General features: G+C 32.4%; 1 protein-coding gene across 2 annotated transcripts in view; it reads right to left on the reverse strand.

Moving 5' to 3' along the window:
- Window positions 1-10,361: 10,361 nt before the first annotated feature.
- Window positions 10,362-18,163, reverse strand: part of LOC145313537 (uncharacterized) — a 100,961-nt gene continuing 93,159 nt past the window's right edge. The window contains exons 6-10 of one of the 2 annotated variants that reach the window (XR_013877365.1): window positions 16,377-16,600; window positions 15,655-15,826; window positions 15,303-15,557; window positions 11,461-14,916; window positions 10,362-11,274 (exon numbers count right to left, since the gene is read on the reverse strand). Coding sequence is in view for 1 of the 2 variants with exons in the window: in XM_080152985.1 (XP_080009111.1) it covers window positions 11,800-14,916; window positions 15,303-15,557; window positions 15,655-15,826; window positions 16,377-16,600 (3,768 nt within the window). In the remaining variant the exon portion in view is untranslated. Of the gene's footprint in view, window positions 14,917-15,302; window positions 15,558-15,654; window positions 15,827-16,376; window positions 16,601-18,163 lie in introns of both variants that reach the window. The other variant, XM_080152985.1, reaches the window with a different exon arrangement.

Genomic DNA, 18,163 nt, shown 5'->3' on the forward strand with positions numbered 1-18,163 from the left:
GTTAATGGATGGCATAGTTTTATATTTACATAATGTGTATAATGTACATGCATACATATAAGTGACCATAGAGTTGGCATGTTGAATTTCAGAAACCAGACTATAAGAAAATATTCAAGTCGGTCTTATTGCACTTTGAAAACTGGACATCAATCATTGCATATAACTTGATCGCATGCTTTGTTAAAATCTAAATTCGATTTAAATAGATTCATATTAGGGGATCCATGGATTTTCATTATTTTGAAGCACAAAACCAGACCACATGATTTGTACAAAGTATATATTTCAATTAAGCCTCTGTATCATGAATATCAAACAAAAAGGGCAAAATGAAGGGTCTTGATACAGAGACGTCCAAGCCTTTTATTTTGAAAGGGGCAAAATGAGGTTTTTTTAAAGGTTTTAGCTGGGTAATGCAATGGATTTTTAAAACTTTGAGGGGGTAATGCAATGCATTTTTAAAACATTTTAGAGCGGTAAAATGAGAAATTTCAAAGTTTTAGGGGGGGTAAACACTTATTTACCCAAGCCCTTAGACGTCTATGGCTTAATAGGTCATCACAATTTTTATATGGGCATGTTTATATACTGCAACAAAGCGAAATTTATGGATTTCTTTATACATAAGTATAATACATTTAGATGTATCAAAATGTATTACTCTGCACGCACGTAAAAGCAAAAACTGATATTGAAACAGCGAATCTACTTATCAAGATGGTCTGAAAGTCTTACATGCATTTATATAAAAAACACACGCATTCCTCTTAAATGTCGTTTTGGATCATGGAAAGAAAATGAAGTTGCGGGTTTCGTCGTATTTTCACAGTAGCCTTTCTACTTTTTCTAACCCCTGCCGGGTGGCTCTAGCCCTACGGAACATATTTTCTGGCCCTGCAGGGCAATCATCAACATTTACTTAACCAAAGCTAACCTAAAATAACCTTTCTAAAGCTACTGTGGAAATACGATGAAACCCGCAACTTAGTTTTCTTTCCATGGCCCGTTTATATGACTTATCATTCTTACTTATTAGATATTTTCTTTTAAAAAATAAAATGACTCTTAAACAATTACTGACAGTCAGACGGGCAAAACAATGTATAGACCTTACGCACACATTTTATAAGAATCTTTAAATAAAAATCAGCTTTATATCCTAGATAGAAGCTAAGAAATTCAAGTTTCCACTTAGCCTTATAATTTTTTATTCGAATGACATCTACGTCGACAATATATCCAACATTAAGCACAAAAGCTAAAGCTAAACATTTTCCAATTGATTAGAGTTATTTTGCAGGAATGTAAGGAACCAAAAGGATTCGCTGAGGTAAAGTAATAGAACAAATTGACTGTGTAATACAAAAATTAAAGTGAATCTTAGATTTATTATAGCTAATTGGTCCTATAGCTTCCAGGGGGCTCTCAGAACAAGTTTGTGGATTTTCCTCCGCCTAAAGATAAACGTTAAATGTTATGAATCCTCCTGGAAAAAAAAATTGAACAACAGTACGAAAATTTTTTTAAAAGTAGAAATAACTATAAAAAAATACACCAATATGAAATGCAATTTATTTAATAGAAAATTTTTCAGCAATACGAATAAAAAATTGAGCCACTCAATTTTTAAAACAAACATGCACATAAAATTTAATAGACAGCAGCAACAGTGTAAATAGTGTACCGGTCAGGTAATCTGCTTCGTTTTATAAAGAAATGTAAACCCAGTAATGGAAGATTATTTTCCAGTATGGCTTCAAAACTGATTAAATATCCATGTATTAGAACTAGTTCTCAGCCATACTGCATTGTATTACAGACATTTTTTCTCAAATTTTACATTACAAATCATAAAATTATTACCAGCTATGTTAGCCCTGGCCTTTCTTTGGCCACACAGGGCTAACATTTTCATATTTTTTTTTATATCCATGGAAAGTTGTCTATGATACAATGAGATAAATAACTATTCCGAAATAGTAATTTATAAATTGCTTAAGTCTAATTATATTATAAATAAAACTTGCATATTGTAAAAATAATCATTGAACCTGACATTGTTTACTAAAAAGCAAGCAAAAAACAATAGCTTAATATTTGTAACCTACCTAATAACACAATACATTCTTTAGGTATTAAATAAAAAGTGTTCTAAGAATGTTCTACCCTATTTGTTTGTTTATATTGCTCCTTGGCCAATACTTCTTATCAAACTTTTTGACAGCTTTTCTTTGCCAAACTTGTGGGTTAAAATCAATAAATATATTCAGATCTTACCAAACTTACCTTTCAAACTTGTAGACTTGGTAGGTATTTACATATATAATGCATTCAAGTTAGCTTGAGAATAAACAAGGACTATCTAGATCAGGAAATACTAATACAGTTGAATTTGAAAAAAAATAGATTTTAATACAAATTCACTTACAAGATTTATGAGAATTAACACTGAAATTAATACTGTAATTTTACATTCTAATGGCCAGAATATGTTGCTATGAATAGCTATTCCCTTGCAATTCTGATAATAACTTGACTGTATGGTAAATAAGTATCTTAATGATTGCATAAGTACAAAAGATAAATATTATTTTTTTATTAAATAACCTTATTAATGCTTCAGATGTCCTGTTAAACCAGACTTATTCCAAACTGTTCAAAATTGTCATTTTTCAAAATTCAAAATATTTGAAAATTAATAATTTTCATATTTAGAGTAGTAGATTTGAAAATCTCATGTAGTACCGTAAATCCATATCCCAATTTTCTCATACAAATTATTAGATAAATCTTCATCATTCACATACATACACATTTCTTATTCACCAATACACTTATATTCCAAATCTAATGGAAAAATATGTAAATCATTTTTCAAAATTTCTGAAAAAACATTGAATTATTCCACGATTCAATTTGGTTGAAATTGAAGATATTTTCTCCACCAGTGAATACTGAATACAGTTTTATTGAAGCTAGAAAAATCCAGCATCTACATACACATACAGTGCATTGAAAGCTAGACAAGCTATGTAGTATGTATTGTATATATAAGCTTTTTATCAAAGTTTTCATACTCATGTGAACATGTGTTACTGGCAGGCACTAACATGATTATTCAAGAATATTTTCATATTTGGAAAATCAAGTTTTTTAGATTAAATACTATGTTTGCAGGTAGAAGAATATAATTAAAATATTTTATGAGGTGTATAGTTGGATGTATAAATACAAGTGATTTCTTATCTTTATTTTCCCTTGAAAGGATAGTAGAAGATAATTACTACATCTTCTCCAATGTTTTTAGAAAACAAATTTTAAATTCTTTTTTACCTACCTATGTATTGTTTATATTATGCAAAATTGTGTTTTCAGGAAAATTCGTAGACAATTTAGTAAACCATAAATATGTATTTACAATGTACATAAAATTCTACATTATTCCATAAAGAAATTTGCATTGTTGAAAGCTTTACATAAACTTAAATCCAGTGAATAAACAAGGGGTAGAGACAAGCACTATACAACAGTTCTACAAAAAGGCATTCTTGAGAAAGATAATTTTGATTTATGTTTTGTTAGGGGAAAAATGTTGTCACATCTTGTTAATTTGTAAAATTTGAGATAAGAAATATGATAAATAAGTGAAGCTACATGAAAATAATCTTTTTCTACGTAACAATTTTTTTTGTTTAAATGTATAACCTTAAACAAATACTTTTTGGATAATTAAAGTTGGATGCAAGTGCAATCATTATAAATTGTTATTAATCATGTACTTAGAGTGCCAAAGTCAGTAAAAAAAATCATTAATTTATTATTTGAAGAAAAAGTGTACTTTAAAAAAAATTTACATTCAGTTTGTATTGATTTATAACTTCTCAGATACCAGTTTATTCCACTTCTAATGAATGCAATGGATGTATTACAAAATTTGTCATTATTGTCAGCGCTGTAATATAGTTGTTCTTAACATATACCTAGTACAAGTTTCAGACACTTTTCCACATAATACATATTTATTTATTTCTTGTATAAACAACAAATATAACAAAGATGTTAAAGGTTCTAACAATCAATATAGAGACAACAAAGACACTCTAAGTTTAATATGAAATCTAACTGCTTTTTAATATCACCTAGGAAATTTACAGTTATAATATTTGGTTTATGTAAAACTAGCGGCTACGCTCCCTAGAAGCCTCTAGGGGAACTGCACTGGTAGGAGAAGGAAAAGTCGACCTCATCCTATTTTAAATTCGAGTTTTAAAAGAGTTATAATTTTTTTTTGAGGGGGGGGGGAAGACACCCTCTCGAAAAATAGTTTAAAACCTTCCCAAGACCTATAAGAATCTTCACTGTAAAGGAGAACAATATCGGTTCAGCAGTTAGCGAGATCCTTCGGGACAGACAAAAAAACGCTTACTACTTTATATAATAGGATAAATACCTTTCTTATTAAAAGCGAAGCTTTTCTATAATTAGGGTCGATCCGTCCGTCCGTCCGTACATCCGTCCGAGATAGGTAGCTTTTATTCGTTAATTTAGGCATGTTACAATTGTCCTATCAATTTCAAACTTTGCATGATGATTCCTGTAGTAGTTAGGTACGATTTTGAATGCGTAGCAACTCTATAATCATTACCAGAATGTCCGTATGTCCATTTTAAACATTTTCATTTTTCTACTTTTTTAACAACAAATTTTTATGTGATTTAATTATCCGTTTGATCTGATTTTTGGTATATTGATTCCTGGGACAACAAAAAACAATATTATAAGCAAAGCAACTCTATAGTCAAGTCCTAAAAATGTAAGTATATCTATAAACATTATCCTGTATCAAGCAGAAGAATTAAAATTAAAAATCTACTACATTACTTTTTGAAAGCATAAGAGGTTGTGTTTATTGAGATTTTAAACACAATTTTCATTTATAGTTTTTTTTATTTCTAAAGATTTTCTTAAATATTGCTTATATTTCTGAAACATTTTGTCATTTAATTTTAAAACACAAGGACAAGTATTCCCAATATAAGCCGGGCAATTGTTTATACATATGTGAATATAATGATAATAGAATTAATTTCTTGACTTTTATTGATATAAATCTCCGAATTTTATTATTACCATGTCAGAAGTAACTTATGAGACTTTTTTGTTGATACAAGTTAATTGCACCTTGCTGTATTACCTATTAAATGACTTGTACAGAAGCTCCGCAGCAAAGAAGAGACAATAACATTTGGTATTTTCGCATAGAACAGCTTGACTGTGTTGACTATAAAAATAAAGTTTTCCCCAGAACAATATTTTTAAGCATTAAAACAATAAACATTATGAAGTATAGGCAGTAGTAAAACACGTTGTTCCCTAATAGAATCTAGATCAACGACACGTCAAAAAAGTTTATGTGGCTGAAAGTTAAAAAAGATTTCTGATATATTTTTACAAAACTAGAATTATTACAACAATGCCTATGAAAAAAAATAACTAATTAAATTTGTTGCTCTTATTTTAGTTCTAAACTAATTGCTTTGGTAACTTTACCCCCATTAATCAAATGATTTGCAAATATTACAAAATTTTAAGTTAAGTAATTGAACAATTTTGATTAAAGAAAACTTATTAAAAACTGCTAAAAATTCTAGCAAAATAAAAAAATTTGCATTTACACCCAAAATATTTATTTCATTTTTTGAAACAATATACAAGAATGATTAAAAGTAAGGTTATATAGATTTTTGATTAAATTAACAAGATAGTTTTACAAATGGTAATTTTTTAACTTTAAGTAAATGCAAAAACAAACTATTTAAATATTTCATGTTAGCTAAATAGGTACCAGAATAATTTATGATATTGTAAAATGTCTTAATTGAATTGAAGTACGGCGTGAATAAGCCTGCCTTTGACATCTTTATGACATCTCAGTTAGCGAAACAACAAAATATTTTTCATATTCCACTATAGAGCAAAAAAGGAGTAAAAGTATTTTTAGAAATTTTGTAAAAAAATTTATCCACTCATAATTGCACTGATTTCTTAAAATACTAATTTTTATTACTTTAGGTTAGGTTAAGTTGAGTTTGTGACTTTTTCCTTTTATAATACCTATCCTCTATTGTTTCAATGGGATTTCTAAGTATAATTTCAATGCTAGAAAATCAAAAAATTAAAAATGTATTCCTCTATTATGTTATCTCTTTATTTTGCTTTGCAATAACTACTGTGTAGAGACAAATAAAGTGTGTGATGCTTTAATTTTATACAAATTTCTTGGAATTTGCACAAAAAACAGCTTTTTAAAGATCTTTAAAATTGATAGTAAACCTCATTTTTAGTAGAGCAGCTACTCAGTAACTAAGGTATGTATGTCTGTCCTTGTCAAAAAAATCGTAAGACAAGTACACGTGACACAAGTGTAAACTGTAAAGGCATATCATCATGTCGATAATATGTCCTTAAAATTTTTATTAAAAGGCATATACTCGAAACGACATGCATAAACTATTTAATTTGTATATAAGACCGAATTAATTCAGTTTTGAATGATCTGTGAATTAGAGTTGCAAAAAAACTACTCTTAACTTTTTGCTTTACAAAGTACATTGCTAATAGACATATTAAATATACATTGCATAGACGTCCAAGCTTTTTTTTTGGGGGGGGGGGGTTAATTCGTTTTGGGGGGGGGGTAAAATGGCGCGCGAAGCGCGCCACAATTTTTTTTTACCCCCCCCTAAAATTTTTACCCCGGGGGTAAAATTTGCTTGGGGGGAACCCAGTATTAGTGTCGGACTGATTATGACGTAACAAAAAAAAATTAATGCAATGGGGGGTAATTACCCCCCCCCAAGGAACCCAGTATTAGTGTCGGACTGATTATGACGTAACAAAAAAAAATTAGCCAATGAGAGGACATTATTGACCAATGGTAAAATTCATAGTCGCCTCTCATTGGCTAAATTTTTTTGTTACGTCATAATCAGTCCGACACTAATACTGGGTTCCTTGGGGGGGGGGGGTAATTACCCCCCCTGAAATCTGTTGGCAGGGGTAAATTTAGTTTACCCCCCCAAAAATTTACCCCCGGGGTAAAATTTTTTGGGGGGGGTAATTAAATTTTATCAAATATTTAGTATTAAAAATGCGCGCGAAGCGCGCAAAAATTTTTTTTATCAAAGATTTTTTATTTTTTTGGGGGGGGGTAAATACCCCCTCCTAAATGGTTGGGGGTGCCTACGGCCCATTACCCCCCCCCCTTGGACGTCTATGATACATTGCCCATTTTTTTATTAGCTTGCTGGAGCGTCTCTTCTTTTGGACTAGATTAAAACTAGCTTCATTACAAATCTTTTATTTAATGACCTTATTTCTAAAGTAATCCAAAACTTTGTCGTAATGCACGATTCACATATGCATACTTTTCATTAAACAAATAAATTACAGTTAACCAATTAATGATTTAATGTACAATTATGATGAACAAAATTATCCCTTCTGTAGATTACAATTATTGGTTTTCAGACTCTCAACTCAATGAACCAACCAACCAAAATTTAATAAAAGACTCAAAATTGTTGAACCAACGAATAAAAAAACGTTATTGCAGAACTTAGGGGACTAGTGTAATAAACAACCTAATTTCCCTTTCCTTCATGCTTTTTACGGACAAACACGTGATGAAAAGATTCGCTTAAAAACTAATTGGTTGCTAAAGATATCCTTGCTCTCAATAATGTTGTACAAAAAATTGGTTTGACATGGCTAAATAATATAAATGATGTTTCTTTCTGCAAACAAAGAAGGAAATCATGGGGACAGGGATAGGGAACCTGCGGAAAAACTTGTTTGACCCCAATTTTTAAAATATTTATGCCATCTTTATCCCAATTGTCACCAAACCCTTTGATATCATGTCTTTTGTTCCGGAGGCGTTAGACATAGCAGCTGGCACATTTTAAATTCTTTACCTTTTAGTCAGTTTGTGCCGATCAGTTAAAAACTCGCGAACTCCATTTAGAAATACTGTTTATTTCTGTACTATAACATACTCTACTCGATCTCAATAAAATTATATTTTCTAAAGGTCGAAAAGTATAAACATTTTTCCCCCATGCCCTACCCTTGTCCCTGGGAAAAGAAAAACAAAGTAACCAATATGTACTTAATATTATGTTACAACCTAAATATACAGGGATATGGCAATTCCCGTTAAATTCACGACATAAGTATAGAGAAGCTTTGCATTTTTCACCGTATAACAGGATTTGAAAAATCAAATTTTGAGGATAACTTTATTAAATCAACATAACTAAAATTATAAGATTTCTTATTCTAAAATGATCATAGAGGCGCTCTTCTTTTTAGATTATACTAGGGTTGGGCCGGATACTTTTTTGGCCGGATACCGGATATCCGGCTGATTTCAAATGCCGGATATCCGGTAACCGGCCGGATATCCGGCAAATATCCGGTTATCCGGCCAAATTACCGGATATCCAGCCGAATAACCGGCCGAATTACCAGATATTAAAGTAGTAAAAAAAAAATTTCTTCAGAAATCTTATATAAATTTACATAAAGTTAAACTTATTCAGAAAAAATGTTCTTCTAGCTTCAATAATAAGAAAATTATAGCCATTTAAGATTTTAAAAAGCAGAGATTTTTGGTGTAAAGTATAAAAAATTATAGAGCCGGATATCCGGCCGGATAGTTTCAATATCCGGTATCCGGCCAGATATTGAAAATGGCCGGATATCCGGCCACACCGGATATCCGGCCCAACCCTAGATTATACCAGATTGTTATACAAATCTTAAATCAAGGTTTTACATCGAAAGGACTATTCTATCACACCAAAATTAAAACAGCTATTCTTTACAAAACGCCAACCCTAGATTTGTTCAAACTTCGTCAAAAAGAAATAATTCCATACTTTTTATAAGTAAAAGTTATTTTATCTTCTATTTACCTTTCCCTGTATACCCAAATTACAACCCTGAATATTTCTACTGTAGTACTCTTGTATAACATCATAAATAAAAATAAACATTAGTCAGAAAGAATAAAGAAATAGAATATTGCAAAAAAAACTATCTTACATTCTTGTAGTCAAATGCTTTGCAGAGATCGAATTGCTTGTAATTATTTTTGAATTGAGACAAAAAATCACGCAACCTAGAAGTTTAATCTTTTAATTCATCTAATAATTTTCCGATAACCAAGACTAAAAACTGCGTTTAAGTTTTATTTTCAATGAAAGAATAGTTAAAGTTAATTGTTTTATAGTATGAGGCCAGAGCAGGATCTTTAAATGTGTAGCCGTTGCCGCTGCCAGAGGTACAGCCACTAAGCGATCTTTAATTCAAATTGGCTACGCGTGGCCACGGCTTTAAATCACAACCATTTTTTGAATTTTGAGTAAAAATATAAATAAAATAATAATACGTAAAAACTTCAAACCTTTAAAAATCCATGTTTTATTGTCAGCACTGGCAGTGGCGACGGCTACGGCTACGACTACGGCCACGCCACGGCTACACATTTAAAGATCTAGCTCAGGACGTCCAAGCTTTTTATTTAGAGAGGTGTAAAATGATTAAGCTTATGTATTTTTAAAAATTTTGAGGGAGGTAAAATGTATGTAGGGTTTCAAAGTTTTAGGGGGGTAAAAACACCCCTTTTACCCTTCTCTTGAACGTCTATGTATAAGGTTTAAAAGAAAAAAATCTATATATACAATTTCATTAAATTATAGCATAGTTAATAAGAATTAGTATATTAAGAAGCTTATTTTAACTTAATTTTCTCTTGTTGTGAGGGTTCTTTATGACAATTCCATGATTAAGGACCATCTACTTTTATCTTTATCTAATACTCTACTTTTATCACGTCTGTTTTCTTGATACATGACAGATCTTTCTGTGTTTCGCTATATTTGGATGTTTTCACCCTTGTCAAACTAACAATCAAACAAGACTGAATTTCAAGACTCATAAAATGTATTTTTATCTAAAGTATGTATAACAAATAAACAAATAAATATGACAATTCACAATCATTTTTTCTCTTTTCTAGGTTATTTTAATTCGAGGGTCAAATATAAAACTTTACTTTAAAACTAGAATAAAATGGCATTTTTAAAGGGAAATTTTGAACAAAACCCAAAGAAAAGAAAAAAGTTATTTTTGTTTCTAAGAACATTAACTATACTCTGTAAAATTTTGCAAGTCTTTAAAACTATTTTTCTTTTTTAACATACCATATTATTTGAAGAAAAAAAACTATACCTAATAAATAAAAAAAACTAATACAAAAAAAGTTATGAAAAAAAATATTTTTAAAGACTTGCATGACAGAGAAAATTTATGGCAATTTAAAATTGTGGCACACAGGAGATAAAATTAGACAACTTTTGCATACAACAGTTTTTCCTAATTTTTCTTGTAAATAAATTAAAATGGAAAGTCTTTTCAAGATCATTAATTTATGTTAAGCTTTACATTTATGCTACAGTAAGTTTAAATTAAAGTGTATAACAAAAAAAGAACTTTTGGTAACATTTTTAAGACACGGTAAAAATTGTATTTTTAAAATTTTAAAGCTTCAATACAGTTCTTTAAATAAAGTTTTAAATTTCACAATTTATATTTTTCCAAAAAAAAAATTATTTATCGTTTTGGATTGTTAGTAGGAATTTAAAGCATTATTTAAAGATCTGTAATAAATTTTTAAACAAAGGAATACAATTTTCACTATGTTTACTCACATTGAGTTTTGGATTATGGTGTAACACAAAAATTGTGATGTTTTACTTTCAAAAAGTAAACAAAAACTTCTGAGAAGAGTAAATTCTTTCCTTTAGATTATTTTAATCACAGCCAGGTTTTTTTTTATATATAAACAAGTTAAATGATACTTTTAAGTACAATAATAATAATTAAAGTGGAGAGTAATTTTATACAATTAGCTTTTAATCTTGATAGTTATTTAAAGATTAATTGAGGATTTTTTAGTTTTTATAAATAAACTCAGCCACTATAGAACATGAAATTAATAAAATTCATTTAATTAAATGTTTTTTTTATAATAAGGAAAAAGAAAAATGCTAGGAAGACAAGCTAACGTTAATTTTGGCATTTATTTTAAACAATAAAAAAGGAATATTTTGTTTTAATAGGAAATATTATTTATATGTATTTATAATTTATACTTTGAATTGTTTGTAATGCATTATGATATTGTATAAAATGTGTGTTTGTACACTGCAATAATCCACCCTAAACACTTGAAAATTTTATTACACTTTCACATTTTGAGATTTAAAACCCCTGAGAAACCCAAAAGTAAAAAACAACAAAATGAACTTTGCATTTCTACAGTTAATGTAAGTTTTTATAAAAAAAAGAGTAATAAAATCTTCTAATATCAAAGGCAAATTATAACAGTACATGTGAGGAACAAAATAAGCAATTCATATCAAGACTAAGCTTTTTCTTATACCAAGTTTTTTTTACTGCAAATGACAAATTGAGAAGTTATACTTATATCTTTATTTATAAATATGAACATAGCTTTTATTTGTATTTTATAAAGGCCAGGAGATTATTATTCAAAATTAACACAAAACAAAATTTTTGGGGCTAAAGAGGAAGTTTTGATTTTGTAAATTGTGATTTGATAATTGGTATCATAATAACAAAACAAGTGATGGTAGCCTCTAAATAAAGGCATCAAAATTTTCTGTAATAATAGTCTGTTATCACTTTTTTCATATATAGTATATGTCCCTAAACCACAAAACCTTGATAAGGCGTGGATTTTGATCTTTGGTGAATAACTGAAGGTGAACTATGTCGGCTGCTCGCCGTTTCCTCATCCGCAATGTTTGACGGATATTTTCTATGCTGGGCTGCTGACATACCGCCATCCTGCATGTGGTTATATGACCCGTTTACACCGCCGCCGCCAAGAGGGCTCATCATACCCTCGCCTCCAGGACTAGTTGTGTACAGGTAGCCTTGACTATGATTCATATTAAGACCGGCACCGCCGTTAATAATATTATTGCTCAGATAGTGGTTGACCTGAGCTTGCTGCTGCAACGGGCTGGTCATGTGACTTGGCGAAGACACGCGGACATTATTGGGAATTTGACCGTTTGAGTTGACCCTACTTAGTGTCACATGTCCGGGTCCTGGTGGCATTCTGGAGACTAGCTGCTGCTGCTGCAAAAAGTGGCCGCCGTTCGTAAGTTCATTTGGCCGGTTCAGGGTTAGGTGGCCGTAGGAGTTACCTCGGCCCATGATGCCGTTTTGGTCCATTAGAATATGGTTACCCTGTCTGGCGATGGCTGACTTGCTTTTCTGATGTATCACAGGATTTCTGGAGGCCGTTGAGGCCATCATCATTTGCTGTTGCTGTTGATCCAACTGCTGTTGCATTAGAGATCTCGACCTCTGGTGCTCATACTCATTACCTCCTCCATAAATATCTGGATGCTGGAGAGGTGAGGTTGTGGTCAGCAATCCCTCATCCTGGTGTTGATGCTGCGGCTGTTGTTGGGCGGAGTTAATAAGCTTGTAGATAAACGAAGATGACCCGTACATTTGGCGGGAGTCAGCCGCGCTACCACCACTGCCGCTGGCAGCCCCACTGTTGCTGCCACCGCTGCTGCTCTGCTCCATGGCCATGTGGTCTGACTGGGGCGACTGAACAAGGGCACTGTGGCGGGGGTTGTAGGTGCCAATTAACGGACTGGGTGCATTGGATGGTTGCATACCTGCCCCCACAGGTAATGGGGCGTGATGTGATCTGGAACGTTGATGGTAGGTGCCGCTTAGCTCGGGCGAGTCAATTATCTGCTGGTACACCTCAGAGTTGCTGCGCCCGTGCAGGGTATCAAACCTGTCGCCGTGCAGCACACCGTCTTGTTGGCAACGTGCCTTCTTCGGCTTCGGCGTGAGGTAGATGAACTCGCTGTTGGACTCGACGGCAGAAAATATGGATGGCTTTAACCTTGACTTGGGCGTTAGGGTGTTTAGCTTTATCTGACTTTGAGACAGAGTCAGCGTTGAATTGTATTCATGTTGCTGATTAACTAAATCTGTCTCCCCATAAACACCTGACCCAGAATAGTTCGTTTGGCTCACAACCATTTTGTCCGCTATGGAAGCGGGTATCAACGTCAGCAGCTTCTCCCAAAATTTGAGATCTTGCCAAAACAATATGGCACGGCTCAGCTTGAGTACATGATCAAGTTCTGTGTTGGCATGCACGCTGGGATCTATCTCCTCGGTAGCAACAATATTGTAAACATTGCGTGTGTTCAGAATCAGCTGTTGGCACAGAGTTGAGATTGTCTCGGATTCCTTGGCAATATATGACTTGGAGAGGATAATTAAGGTGCTCTTCGCATTAGATTTGGCGGCTGCACTGTCTTTATATTGTAAATTCACTTTATAAGCAGACAATCTATCAGCGATTTTCATGGCAATGTGTTCATCGTCCAAACTGTAGCTGATAAATATATCACAAACACTTTCAACACGACGTTCAAATATTTTACGGGTAACTTTGTTAATTCCATCGTTTGACATCAACATTTTCTTGACACGTTTCTGATTCTTGCAAATAACTAAACAGATTGCAATTAGAAGTATCAAAAGGCAACACACAATGATTATAATCAAAAGTTCTGTTGTTCCCAAAATTGTGTCTGATCTGTTTGACTCAACACATGTCTTGTCAGTTTGAAAATGAATCTTTTCAGGTAGATCCTGATTCATACATTGCAGGAGGCCAGCATCCAAAACTTTGTCTGAATGTGCGTCCACAAACATGCGGAATTTATTGACAAAATCACAATCACAAGTCCATAAGTTATGGGCAATATGGAGGGCGGTGATGTACGGATTTGACGCCAACTCCCAGATGGGGAAGTTTGTCAACAGGTTATCATCTAACCGCAAATGAGCTAGAGACTTCAATGGTCTAAATGCCTCATCTGCAATGGATAACAACTTGTTTCCTTGCAGGTATAGATACTTGAGATTTACAAGATTTGAAAATTCGTTGCCTTGGATGTTTTGAATATAATTGTAGCTGAGGTCAAGAAGTTGAAGATCATGAAGGTCGGAGAATGTATTATTGCTAATGGTCACAATTCTGCTGCGGTTCAAATGCAATGTTTTCATCCTTGACCTGCCCAGGAAAATTTGTCCTGACAAATCTTTAAAGTCATTTCCATCTAGAAAAACACTGGTTGCATCCATAGGGATTAGCGGCGGTACTTTGTGATTTTGTCGGGCTGAACATTGGATTATATTGGCGGACCAGGTTGTGTCGTGGTAACAGGAACAGCCGTCAGGACATTGCATACGACAATCACAAGCATAAAAGTCACAGCACATGCAGAGGGAGAAACAATGGCTGCTGTATTCACACAAAAACTGATGCTGTTTGACTTCAGCCATGCGGGCCAGTACTGTCGAGTTCCCGTTGTAGTTAACCAGACATTCAATCTGTGACAGGTCGGTCAGCTGTGGCAGACGATCAGCTGATCGCTGCGAGACCATCCATTGTACGTCACAAGTGCAGTGGAACGGATTGCCGGACAGGTAGAAGTGTGGCTTCACTTTCATCTCCGGAGAAATCACAAGACTGGCAAATCCAAGCTGGCTGATCTTATTAGCACGTAGGTCAACTAGGGTTAGGTTGGTTTTGGAGAAAAATGTGTTGTGCCCAATGTTTGAGATTTGATTGTGACTTAGGACAATAACACGCAGGCTGTTAAGCAGTGAAAACACGCCAAGTTTCTTGATTTTATTTTTGCTGGCGTCCAGATATTGCAGATCAAAACCATCCTTCAGCGTGTAATAATTCTCAACCTCTTCAATGTTGTTATCCTAAAAAAAAAGAAATATGAAAGATTATTTTTACTCACTTTCACTTTATTTCGGACAGGCCCTATAGTTTTATTCTGACTGCACAATTAGAAATGTTAATTCTTGAATAATGAGAATTTTATACACATTATGTATTAGGCCAAATGACATTATCTTAATTTTTCTTCTTTGCTCTCAGAAACCAAGATATACATATTCATATTGGGCAGCGGAGAAATGGGCTGAATTACAACAAATTGTGCAGAAGCAATAAAATGTAGGCCCTAGCAAAATGGCAAGCAGCAAAGTTTGTGTTTGGTTGTATTTTTTATAAAATTGATTATTTCATGAAAAAATTTACCATAATTGCAAGCATATTGTAAAAAACAAGTAAAACAAAATTATACCTGTAAATCAAGTGTCTGTAATGAATTTGGAATGAAGGCATAGTCAAACCATTGCAGCGCATTGGACGACAAATTCAGATATTTAATATTATTCTGGTTGGTCAGGAGGCCGTTGATGTCCTTGAGCTGGTTCATGCTCAGCCACATGTGGGTCAGCTTGGCCAGCGGCTGGAAGGTGGACTGTTCCAGAGTGTGCAGGCGGTTCCGGGACATATCCAGGTGAGTTATGTTGGCGGATCCGTTGAAAGTGTTGCCCTAAAAAAAATTAAGGTTTATTAATACAAAGAATTAATACTCGATGATTTAAGACAAATAAAATAGGTCTAATTCTGTAAAATATTGTTAAACGAACCTCAATTCGAGAAATCTCATTGCCACTGATGCTCAAATGAGTCAGATTGTCCATATTCTCAAAGTCCTCTCTCCTGAGCACGCCTATGATGTTGCTGCTGATGTCCAGAGACTGCAGGCTGGTCAGCCCGCGGGGCACCTCGGTCAGCTGATTCTTAGAGATATCCAGGTTTCTAAATTAAACATATTTTAGGGTGGAGTTAATTTGACACTGGAGATCAATGTTCAGTAGTTTAAACAAATGAAAAAAAAAAGACAAATTTACGTCTGTATCAAAGTTTCGAAATAATGATGCGAATAGAATTCTGGTAAAACAGATTAGGAAAGATATGTTATGTTGAAAAATGCGTGGTTTATTAGGTTTTATCTCTAGAAAGATTAGCGAATTAATATATTAAATTGTTAAATATGTAGACTTTATTTAAATATGTTGAAAATGACATATTTTAAAATTAAAATATAAACATTAAAATTTGGTTCTTAAATAAATCTTAAGCAGATTAACTTCAATATTTAACCTCTTGAAGTTTTATTTTCAAGAGTTTTGTTATTTATTAACGTTGTATTTTTCAATTAAAATAAAATAAGTATATTAAAAGTATCGCAGCAAAAACGAGGTAACAACTTAATGAAAAAAAAAACAGTTAAGTAGTATGCAGAAGTATAAGTTTTGTCAAGAAGTCACTAATATTTATGTTAGATGGATTATTAATAAATTAATACCTTAAATTTGTTACATTCTTGAACAGATCCTTGTTGAGGCTCTGCAGCTTATTCTGGGACAGATTCAACCTCTCCAACCTCGGGGTGGAGATGAACAATGAGTTAGACAAGGAGTCCAGCTTGTTCTGGTTCAGCTGGAGGCTCACCAGCGACCGTACGGAGGCCAGGCACAGGGGATCTAGCTCCGCAAGACGGTTGTTTGCAAGATTGAGGTACTTCAATGACTGAAAATATAAGAAAATGTTAAAATAGATAAAGAACTTTTTAAAGGGATCTTGCCCTCAAATAGTACTTCCTATAAATAAGTATTTAAATATAAGCATTTAATGAAATAATTAAATGATTTTATACATAAATTAAAACAATAATTTGACAGCAACATATATTAAATCTGACAATCCTTTTGTATGTATTTAGGCTACTTAATTACCCTCGGATGTTTACACCTCATAAAATTATATCTCTAAAACATTAAAGCAATTTAATTTGTCCTTTCTTGCAACAAAAAAACAACAGGGCAAATATATAGAGTTTTTTTAGATTGATGAAAATAGTCTATATTTACAGCAAAAACTAAATAAAAAGGTTGTAGTAATAAAGTAATAAATATTTAATAGGTAGAATCCATTTTTAACTTTTTCACTAAAAAAATACAAACTGTAGTTTTAATACCCTTTTTTCGACAATCTAAATTATTGTTTCATCTTTTGACAAAAACATTTGCAACTATAATGATATAACCGTACATAAATTGAAAATATCCTCTAATGAGATAAAATAATTGCTCAAAAGGATTCATTACATTAATTTTTTGTTAATTTATTTACATTTCAAATATTTTGTATTTAATGGATTTTTTCCTTTTAATAAAAGAAAATTTAAAATTTGAGGTGTAATATAAGATTTTTGAAGTTGTGAAGTGGTATATTCACGTTGAAATGTAGTGTGAAGGATTCACGAACAAGGGATTAGACCATAAATAATATTCAAAATTCCTATTTATAAAATTACATAGTGGCTGGTAATTTAATACAAGGGGGAGAGAGGGGCGTGGACTACTAATTTATCTTAAATCCACAAATATCCCTCTCCCATTGAAAGGATCAAAGCTGGAATAAATAAAAGAATGAAATGTAGAACTTTATATTCAAACAAATAGAATTTTCAAATATAAGTCACAAAATTTAGTGGGCTATCACTTTCTCCTAGCCATCAAACCAACAGAACAGCACAAACTTACGTTTTATTTTTGTGCTATAATGTTTTTCAGTTGAATATGAAACATTATGCAGATATTTAAACATGATGACAAATAATAAAAAAAATCATTTTTATAAAATCAAAGTGATTCTAGTTAAAATTAAATGCCAACCAATTTTAGGAATCATAAGTTTTGCTATATCTTTTATTATGTTTATGTTATTAATGTTCTATCAAGCAGGCGAAAATTTCCCTACTCTGCTAGTATCACATTTGCAAAAAAGATATAAAGAAATAAGACTTAAGTAAGTGTACTAAAGAGTAGTTCTGTTGAAATGAAATGCTGTGCTGATAATCTTTAAAATCATCCAAATTTTATAATTTTGGCGAGTGTGTTTGGACACCAAAAAAAAAATTGAGGGGAAATTGAGCCTAGCCATTGTTTTATTCCAATTTGATGCTTTTACCTATAATTGATATATTTGAAATGGCGTGGCATATTGATAGCCGTGGCCTAGTATTGCCTGCCAGCCAAATAAATCCAGGTGTTGTCTCCATGACAGGTATACACAAGAGAGGGACAGGAA

The sequence above is a fragment of the Acartia tonsa genome, chromosome 3, assembly GCF_053477335.1.
Source record: "Acartia tonsa isolate MP-2025a chromosome 3, ASM5347733v1, whole genome shotgun sequence".
In the NCBI taxonomy this organism is placed as follows: Eukaryota; Metazoa; Arthropoda; class Copepoda; order Calanoida; family Acartiidae; genus Acartia; species Acartia tonsa.